Source organism: Tachysurus vachellii, chromosome 20 (genome assembly GCF_030014155.1).
Source record: "Tachysurus vachellii isolate PV-2020 chromosome 20, HZAU_Pvac_v1, whole genome shotgun sequence".
Classification (NCBI taxonomy): Eukaryota; Metazoa; Chordata; class Actinopteri; order Siluriformes; family Bagridae; genus Tachysurus; species Tachysurus vachellii.
The window spans coordinates 15,429,248-15,439,844 of record NC_083479.1 but is presented as its reverse complement, the minus strand read 5'-3'; the positions used below and the strand labels follow the sequence as shown (position 1 = coordinate 15,439,844).

General features: G+C 38.1%; 1 protein-coding gene across 3 annotated transcripts; it reads right to left on the bottom strand.

Moving 5' to 3' along the window:
• Positions 1 to 229: 229 nt before the first annotated feature.
• On the bottom strand, positions 230 to 6,923 carry tmem267 (transmembrane protein 267). 3 transcript variants are annotated; one of them, XM_060896507.1, is made up of 4 exons: positions 6,823 to 6,923; positions 4,631 to 5,033; positions 1,462 to 3,089; positions 230 to 673 (listed from the first exon to the last, which is right to left on the bottom strand). In XM_060896507.1, the coding sequence occupies exons 2-3, from the start codon at positions 4,988 to 4,990 to the stop codon at positions 2,754 to 2,756; spliced, it is 696 nt and encodes a 231-aa protein (XP_060752490.1). In that variant the 5' UTR covers positions 4,991 to 5,033; positions 6,823 to 6,923; the 3' UTR covers positions 230 to 673; positions 1,462 to 2,753. The 3 variants fall into 3 exon arrangements, with proteins under 3 accessions (XP_060752490.1, XP_060752491.1, XP_060752492.1); XM_060896508.1 differs by having other exon boundaries at positions 6,845 to 6,914; XM_060896509.1 differs by having other exon boundaries at positions 4,631 to 5,030; positions 6,845 to 6,865.
• Positions 6,924 to 10,597: the final 3,674 nt, after the last annotated feature.

Genomic DNA, 10,597 nt, shown 5'->3' with positions numbered 1-10,597 from the left:
AAATGCTGCTTGAACACACAAGACAGTAAATGTTTGACCTCAGGAAATACTGGCAGTGTCACTCTGGCATAAACATGTAGTTTTTATTGTGCTGGAATGCCGTCCACTGTAAACACAAAATCCTATTTAAAGCTAGTGACTCAAGGTGAAAGGAAGGTGAGTCTGAATGTTAGACGTGTCTTGAGTTCCTTGTGATAATGACTTAGACGAGTCAGTTTAAAACACCTGCTGGAATTTCATCGACTTTATTATCCTGAAATAAACCTGGCACAGTGTTCACCAAACCAAAAGTGCACATGATTCTCTCTCCTCCTGACTGTGCAGTGATCGGCTCGAGAGAACGTGTCCTTCGTCCGTAATAAATTAGTACAATTATTTAAGCAGGAGATTAACAAAATAACAAAACAAAAACCACGTTAACACAATTCATAAATAAAAAGTGCAAAATGAAACCATCTGTAGTCACACAGTGGCAAGAGAACAGTACGCAAACAGATTTTGTAGTGCACTGATGCTCCCTGCTGGACAAACTCGACGCTTGAATCCGCTAAGTTCTCGTTTCTGTCCGTATCTGAGGGAAATAATCGCTTTAAGTCTTGATTCCTGGGTTCTGCAATGAGTAGCGCAGTGAGGCAGAAAAATCCAGCCCTGTTTTCATTCAGCAGAATCTGCACTGCTGAGAACAGAGAGTATTTTCACATGGTTTAAAATGAATACAATGATAACTAGAACAAGAAACATGTAGAACACAAACTTGTATGAATTAGACACCATAAAGTGGTCGTTTGGTCGAGTTCCTTAAAGTCTCTTTAAAGAATGGGATTAATATTTTTTTCCTATAAAGTAACAGTGTACCTAGTTATTTACACAAATAGTGAACATCCTATAGCCTTCACCTGGGTTTATCTTTTCTATAATGCTGTCTCATCTCACTTCTTTGCTGGTTTGTCATCTCGGATAACGCCTTGAATATGAAGTTGACTACTACTGAACTCTACTGTTGATGGGCATTTGTGGTATGGCGAAAGTAATAAAGCGAATACAAGCATTTTGCAAACTCCTAATCCATAGACCCAGTTTGCCAGTTCTGTAGACTCGTGGAGATGAGCTATGTGGTCTGATATGATCCAATGGTCTGATGTGGTCCAACACTTGTTTTGGCTTTAGGTCACAGCAATCTGGATTCGAAACAAAGCATTGATTATCTAGCACTGTCTAATACTCATGTACCCTAGTATCGTAACCTTCGCATCATGCCTATCACGGTTTATGAGCTTTTTCTTTTTAATATTTATGCAAATATGGCTGTATTTGTGCTCCACCCACAACCTACACCACAGGACTTTTCTGGTCACGAGGCTCAGAGTCACAAGAGAATAAGCTTTGACACAATAAAAGCACAAGAACATGAAACAAAATTAAATAAATTAATAAATATACAATGGATTAAAATAAACTCACAGCAGATAGTGGTGACTACTTGAAAATGCTCATGACTTTGCTGACGTACTGATTGGTCGGTCACATGGCCCCCCGTGTGTCAATGGACGAGGATTGTCAAAGTCTGTCAAAAGCTAGAAATCTCAAGCAGATACTCATGAGCTCCAGAAGCATTAGTCATTTTGGTTGTTTTAAATCTCAAAGTGTATAATCAGTATTGGGAACTTCTTTTTACCTTCAGCCTGCTGTTGTTAGCTTCAGCCTGCTCTGCACCTAATACTCTCTGATCAGACTGGTGAACAACTCATACTTCTAATCTATCTAACATTTAGGGCATTTGGCAGACGCCTTTCTCTGTAGCGACTTGGGTTTTATCTCATTTTCCATACAACTGAGCAATTGAGAGTTAAGGGTCTTGCTCAGGGGCCCCATCTCGGTTGACCAACACCTTACCCACTAGACTATCACATCCCTTTCCTGGGCCCGTAAGCAATCAATGATTTACTTTCAACTAAAGCAACTCTTCTTTATAAAGCTTTAAGCTATACTAGTGCACAGAGTTCATATGAAAGCATAGCAAATTTGTTCAATTATCTGATGTGTTCAAGTAAGAAGGTTGTTCAGGCGGTGTGTAGGTTTTGATCACAGATGACATAATATCCTGATGGCTACTACAGCTTGTTTGTACTTCCCTGAACATGGGACAGTGTTGAAAAGGAACCTTGCGTCCCGAAACTTTAGCCCTACCTCAAATCTATTGATCCGACTGAGACATGTACGTTGTTTGAGCTCTGCTTGGGGTTAGAGGTTAATGCTGCAAGCTTAGCGTGTTAGCATAGTGCAAGCTGGAGGAGTCTGGTTGGGGATTTCACATTGGGGCTGAAATGTACCATTAAAGAGAACCTTCTTTCTAGCAGATTTTCTAAATCTAATCAGTCACGCTTGAAAATGGCTTTGTTTCAAAACAATTAAGCAAGAAGAATAAATATGATGATTGTGATGAAAATATCACAGACAAGTGGGCTTGGTATGGCAAAGATTCCTTCAAAAAGAGAGCTTTCGTCTCTTTTGTTATTATAAATAGCTTAAATATTCCAGTTCCAATTCGAGCAGTTAGTAAACCCTGATAGCAAAGTGACACCTGATGAGCTGGTTAAATTACATAAAGGGACAAGAAGGACTTGCAGGTGTAACTGAGGCGCTGCTGAAGTCCAGACGTTCAGGTCACACGACTGCAGTGCAAACGTTTCCTTAGAGTGGAATCGAAGTACAGTAATTCTTTAACGCACATCATGGATTGTTAAGCTGTCAGATCAGACATCGATGGCCACGCCGTGCTTGGTAGAGATCACGTCTCTGGTGCCGGTCAGGTACATGAGCACAGAACAGAGGTGTGGGAGGGTCGCCGTGATGGTGACGTACAGCCAGTAGGAGATCGGCGGCGTGTTGGCGAAAGGCCACAGCCACAAGCCGTGACGCACTCCGTCCCTTATGTGGTGTGAAGCCAGAGAGATGAAGAGCAGCCAGGGCAGTGAACACCACGAGTCCTTCAGCCTGCACGCCCACATGAGCAGGCGCAGTGAGAAGCAGAGCACCGGGACCAGCGTGGAGCAGTGCAGCGGAGGACGCCGGGGCAGGTTCAGTGCTGCCTAACACACACAGGACAAAATACACTGTTTATTAAAAACACAGGCAGAGTCCTCAAGAGCTGAGTGACTCTATAAATCACAACCCCCCCGAGCGGATTCACTGGGTTAAGGTTAGGACACCATACAGGCAGCACTGCCTCCTTTCTTCTGTAAATATCTCTCACACAGCCTTGAGGTGGGCTCGGTTCTCTGAAAATCTAATAATACTCAAAAAAAAAAAGATGGAGGTACACTTAAAGGAATATGAACACCTATAAATCTGACTGTTCATGCAAATATCAACTCAAATAGTCCACTCTTTACAACCGTGTTGAGCAGAAGAGCATCTCAGAATATAAACCTGTCCAATCCTGTCAGCATGCGCAAACCTTTCAATCCCGTCAGTCAAGAACATGAATCAGAGGCTACACTGGGCAGTGCTCACCCAAACTGGACAACCACACACTGAGAATATCTGTCATCTGTTCATCTTCCGTGAGCCTGAGCCCACTGTAGCATCACATTTTCCCTGACAGGAATGAAACCCAATGTGGTTACAGACTGCAAAATATCATCTGTTAACTAAAAAGACTTGCATTTCCATTAAAGTGATTATGTGGCTTCACAGCTACATGACAGTACGTTTATTACTCTGTACTACTAACATAATTTCTGTTATTCAAGAAAATTTAAGTGGCTGTTACCGTGGCACGGCTCGTGGGTTTGACAGAGAAGCGGCTAGCTGAAGTGACAGCATGCTAATTAAAAAAATATTAACAAGCACTCTGTCCACAAAGCAGAATTGTGCTGCGTTTCCTACAAAACCTTCAGCTAAATTCATCTACATGAACAGCCTACATAATCTGATCATAATAACCGTCACTCACTTTTTGATGTAAAAGCAGACTAAAGCTTGTTTATCACTATGTCTGGTAATGCATTTCTATTGTATTAACGCATGGTTTACCAATTAAAGCAAAAACTTGCATATAAGGCACACACCCCGTTAAACTGAATGTGATGCTTTCGTAACTGCTGCTATAATGTGTCATTTATTTTATTTGTTTACCTTTTGATAACATTTAAGCTGTGTTTGTTGTTTAGACTTTTATGTATTATTCAATTGATTGTATGTTGTGGAACTTTTATTTTGAAACCACGTTTCAAGAGTGCGCGCGAATGCTCAATTAACGTGAGACTTCTAGTCATTAAGAGTTAGCAGCAAGGACGGACATTTTGTATGCTCTGATGAAAAGTTTGTTCCAGTCAAAAAGGACTTGAATGGTCATAAGGAAGAATTAAAGACTCCTTCTCTTTCTCATAGCATGCAGCCAACGAGGTATTTGCTTTACTTTCTGTATTATATGTTTGTAAAATGTCACTTTGCATTTGATTTCACCTTTTGTTAAGCTAATGTGATTACTTTATTTTGTTGTTAATATTGTTTAGTTTTCACGGTGGATTTGGAGACCAGTCTTCATATAAATCAGTATTAGGAGAACCGCTTGTGTCTGTGTGTGCTTGGAGGGGGATACAGTTTTCACAAGAGTGAAAATACTTACTTGAAGTGACAGTGATCTGGCCATGTAGAAGTGGTCCAGGTCGACGGCAGAGGCGAGGAAACCAGCCAGCAACACTTCATAAAAGTCGCTCTTTTTCCTCAGGCCAATGACGATGGCCCAAGACCACAGTGCGATCACGGCATGGACCGAGTTGTCCAGCACGGCCCTGAGCCACGTGTGCTGCTGGATAAATGGTGAGCTCATAACAATGTCGGCCAAGAGGCAGAAGATTCCGAGTCCAGCGCTGGCCAGCAGAGATGCTGTGCTGAACGTCTGGAGCAGCGCCTGAGCCTTCTCCGTCTCCACGGCCGAGTTCAGTGGTTCAGCCATGGAGTCAGACCTGGAGCGCAAACCCCGCATCGTCCACCTCGTCCACAGCGTGGCTCAGACACCACTTCCGCTGCTGATAAGGAAACAGAAACGCAAAAAGTTTAAAGTATCTTATGCAGGATGTTTTCCTGCCTAAGGATTCCAGAGAAAGACGGTTTCTATTTTCACTACTTTAATCTTCTGTCTTTCCATTTCTCTCATGTAGTAGGCAGTTGTGTCTATCAAAATGGCAGCGATCCATTTGTATGCTTCTGACTGACAGAGAAGCTAAAGGGGATGCAGACCTAATGGAGCCGAATCACAGCAGTGCACTGCGAGCGACACTGTGCTCTAAAAATACATTCAAGTTCTGACAGACTGAAAGAACTCAACAGCCCACGACTGATGGAGTCACGCTCGACAGCTGTAAGCTTAAGAGCCTGTGAATCATGCCAGAGAGAGAGATTATTTCCTACAGCCATTTCCTCCAGAGCTCTTCTCGCTAAGGAAACACTCAGTCCTGGTAGAAGCCGAGGTTTAAAAATCACACCCTCGAGGATGATCAAGCTTACTGAATCTACAGGAACTGATGTGACTATGATAAGATGGACGTACGCTCTGAGATGTGCTGCATCGTTACAGCGAATGTGCAACGAATCAGAAAAAGATGAGGGTGCAGCGATATAGTCTTCTGCATACCACATCACAGGCTTATGTAAAGTTCAGTGACCCTGCCGTCCTAGAAACACTCTGGCTCTCATACAAAATACACTCAGCTTCAAATTTATCAAGTGCAGTCGACTCCAGAACTATCGGCACCCTAAAGGCTATAAAGAAAAAACACCAATCTACTTCTCTAAATAAATAAACCCTCTCTCACACACTGTATATTTAAAACCGTTTTCCTCAAAAAACACTTTCTTCCATACACAAAATTCCGTTTCGAGTCGATCAACAATCGCGAAACGTTAACCTTCGTTCCTATCCACGATTAGAAGAATATTTATTTATTAATATTTATTTTATTACCTACTAAATCAAAGCGCTGCTTTCGTGAAAAACAATAAACAAACAACACAAATCCTGTAAATATCTATCTTTCTCAAGAGAATATTCAAACTGATTTTTTTTTCTTACTTTAAAATATTCTGGAGAGTTTTATGACACTTTTGGTTTGGGTTAAATGTACAAATGTATGCATCAAAAATGAAAATTTGATGAAAAAGCTCATCATTGGGAAAAAATACTAAGCATATCAGCAAGCAGGTGTTTTTATCACCCTGAAAACATCCAAAACTATTTATAAACACTGACATAAGCGTCAGTACTTCATAATTATTGGCACCCTTACAATTAACAGTATGTCAACTTATCGGATTATTCTTTTGACTTGCTTTAAGGATGCTTATTACTTATTGATTTTGATTTAAAAACAGTCAGAGCAAAGCTGCACTCACGCTATTTGACCTGGGAGGTGGTCACTACACTGTACACTAGAGTACTACACAGTATACACGCGTAGCTACATACATACTGGTTTACTACACTATCTAGTACGTTAGTATGCATTCACTCCCTGACGCTACCCAGCTAGATAAGACACCTGCTGTACCCTTTTAAATAAGCGTCGTGCTCTTAAAACAACAGAATAACAAAACCCAATCGGTTTATTTGAACCATTTCGAGTTACTGAAACTGTCAGGTGTTTTAGCATTTTAGCAAACATCGATGCTAATCGCCGTTTTATAGCCGTTCAGCTAGCGAGGCGGCTAACAAGCTAACGCCGCCAACAGTGGCGTCCAGGAGCATCCCTGTCTTTTAATATTAACGTCATTAAATACACAGAGTAATTCAATAGGAATCGAAAAAACATGACAGAATACCGTTGAGTCACAACATTCTCACCGCTCCAGCGACTTTCCTCCTGCTTCGGTCGTGTTTACAGCGAGTACAAAACCGCCTCACATCTCTCCGGTAAAGCGCGTGGGCGGGGCGCTGGAATCACAGGCTCTGATTGGTCAAAAGAATCAAGGAAGTATGTTGTGAATTTGTGAATTGTGAATTAAGAATATAATATATATATATATATATATATATATATATATATATATATATATATATATATATATATACAGAAACAATCAAATAACACTTAATGTAATTTAATAACTTAATAACAATGTTTAATGTGTACTACTTTGTAAATAAAAAAGAAATAAATAAATCATAAATAATAAATAATTTATATATATATATATATATATATATATATATATATATATATATATATATATATATATAGAGAGAGAGAGAGAGAGAGAGAGAGAGAGAGAGAGAGAGAGAGTTTCATGTTTTTGTTTTTGCATAATCTGGACCATGCATAGAATAAAAGAAATAAAAATAAAACAATGTTCATTAATAAATAATTGTCATTGTTGCCTAAGAAAATGAATCATCAATTACAGCCTGATATTTAACATCACTGTATGTAAATGAGAATACACTCACTGGTAGTGGTGTAAACAGACTTCACTGAACACTTTTGGGAGACTTTGCAGCAGGGTGCTACACAACACTCTACACAACCATAATTAAAACACCAACAGGGAATATCTCCTGCAAGAATAGTGTTCATACTTGCATTTACAACTCTGGAGACTTGTAAAGTCTGTGCCAAGAGGCATTGACACTGTTCTTGCTCATGGTGGCCTAACATCTTACATTTATGTTTTTCCTTTTCATTTGTTTTTCCCATGTTTTCTTAATTTTGTACATGAATGTCATTATAAGTTGTAGAATTATAGTTATTGTGTTAAATAAGGTTGGCTTCCGAGCTCTAGCTTTGTCCTTGCTGAATCCAGCCACTTACGACCCCTTTGAGATCCAAAGCTGATGCAAGCAACTTAAAGTACTCTGAACTAAATGAACTGGAGTGGATCTCTTAATGCAATCTGCCATCTGCTGGTTGAAACAATGAACTCAGCAATGGAACAAATCTTCAATAAAATATGTAGTGACAGAAGACAGTTGTATCTTTATTTTGCTTTTTGGCCCACACATATAACGAAACAGCTACTCCAATTTCATCTCTGAATAAACCAAATGATTTATAATTAATTAGATCTCACGAATCACTGTGATGATCAAGATGGATGAACGGCCTTTGATTTTATCCAGGCGAACCAAATGTGACACTGAGTAAAAGAGGAATTGAAAGTTCATTTCAATCTAAAGCAAGCCTGACAGACAGACAGACAGACAGACAGAGTCTTTTCAGTGTAAGAGCATTGAAACAAACTTTACAGTCCACACAGACACACCTACAAGAAAAGGAACAGGGATTCAACAGGAGAAGCTGTTCTCTAGGCATTGTCTAGTAAGGATTTATTTCTAGTTTCACAGGAAAAAAAAACATGCAGTGTAAATGTAAGAACAGATCTGTTAGGGTTAAACGTGTCTTTGTTTGTGGCACAACGAGTGTCAGTGTGCATGACGCATTAAGTTACACCACAGCTGTGTGAAACTATGTGATCTCATTGACCAGCACTACATGACTTCATAAAGCGGTCTAATAAAATGATTTTTCAAGGGTTCCTTAAGGATTTATTGGATAATAAAGGCTCACTGGCTTTAGCTTTCTAAAACAATTCTTCTCTCGTAGTTAAACGCATTGTTACCAGATTCTACATAAAACCTTTAACAGTTCCCAATACAGAAACAACTAAATAACACAATGTAAACTTGTGGCAAATAAAAAAAATTAACAATATGTTTACGAATTCATGATTTCTTTCTTTATTTAACCAGGTGAGTCAGTTGAGAACCGGTTCTCATTCACAATGATGACCTGACATAAATAAAAAGCTATTGTACTTCATTGGACTTCACAACACAGTACTATGAAAGCTAGATTCTGACTAGTCAGATGGTGTTGATTCCATTTGTGCAGCTCTGACAGTATTTCATGACGATTAACGGGTTTATATACTGTAAATGTGTTGTGTTGTGGAAGCACCACGTAATCAACATCTAATAAAAAAAAGAAAAAAAAAGAAAAACAATTTGAAATGATCTTTTAAGGAAGATAAACTTATAATTCTTTTCAATTTCAATCCAATTTACTTGTATGGCACTTTTAACAATTCACATTGTCTCAAAGCGGATTTACAGAAGAATAGAAACAGAAAAAAATAAGAATACAAATAAATGAAAATAAGAATAAAATCAATTTTAAAATGTTAATTTAAAATTTAAAATACTAGATATTTTAACGAGTGTCTATTCCTATAACTGTTGATATGGTGACAGTTTCTGTGACACTTGATTTATTTAGCATTTATTTAAGGATTTAATGCTTTGTAACAGTGTGTATTTTTTCTGTTATGGGAACGTTTTTTTTTTTGTTTGTTTTTTTTTTTAAACCTAATGATTTCAGGAGAAAGGAATTAAAGAAGATGGAGATAGAATGACTGTTTCCAGCTGCTATAAGTGATAACAGAAAAAAAGCCTTGTTTCATGGTTAAAGCATGACATGCAGTTCAGTAATAAATGAAAAAAATGTAATGATGGGAAACTGCTGTGGTATAAGAGATACCAGTAACTGGTAACATCACATCACACCACACGGTCATTGGCTATTTTCTTTAACATAATACCCCTAAGTGTTTTATTCCTTATTTAGTAACACTTGATTACATGATCTTTTACAGTAAGATCAAATATACCTACAAAAGCACTAGCGGGAACTAGGATTTAGGCTCATAAATGTGACTTTCCGTTAAATAAAACACTGAGTGCTGGAATTAGGGAAGGCCTATGAGTGGTGTGTCAGCATTGTTCCTGCTTTGTGTGTCTGCCTTTGTGTGCTGCTAGGGCTATGTCACTATGGAGCACTTTCCATATTGTTCCTCAGGCTGACCTATAACTAAGCTGACAACTTACAGCATCAAACTGTAGCAGATCACATTGAATTGTTAAAGTCTGTTTAATGGTAAAGGGGCATCTCTAAATTGTCCACAATGTGTGAGCATCTGTGTGTGTGTGTGTCCAGGGTGTCCCTTGGGCCCAGAGGTCCTTGGGATAGACTCAAGGTTCCAGTGACCTTGTGTAGTATAAGCAGTACAGAAAATGAATGGAGGGATGAATTTAATGTGCTTGTCTGTATAGTTGTATTTGCCTTTACACCTCAAAAAATCCTTCACCTGAATTCATCTGTATAGTTTAGCTAAAATCCCACAAAGCAGAAAATCTACATGCTCTGAGTAAAAAAACAGACAAAAGGTTTAGAATAAGATTACAGTAAAGTTTTTTTTTTTATTAACATAATCTCAATATAATTATTTTCAGATAATATTTAGAAAATTACTACTATGTATGAATATTTTCTGTTGTTTGATGCACGATGATTAATCAAAAACAAACAACCAAACAAACAAATAAATAAATGCATAAAAAAAATAATACTAATAATAATGTTTGAAAAAAGTATATTTAGTAATATGTTAGTGAAATGAGCAAAAAACTAAAATAAAAAAATACATAAAAAACGAAATTCATAAAATAAAAAAAATAAAAATACAATATTAATTAAAAAATATTAGTAAAAAATACATTGTTATATCTGCATAAAATTCTGTACTGTTTGCATGGTGAAAATAC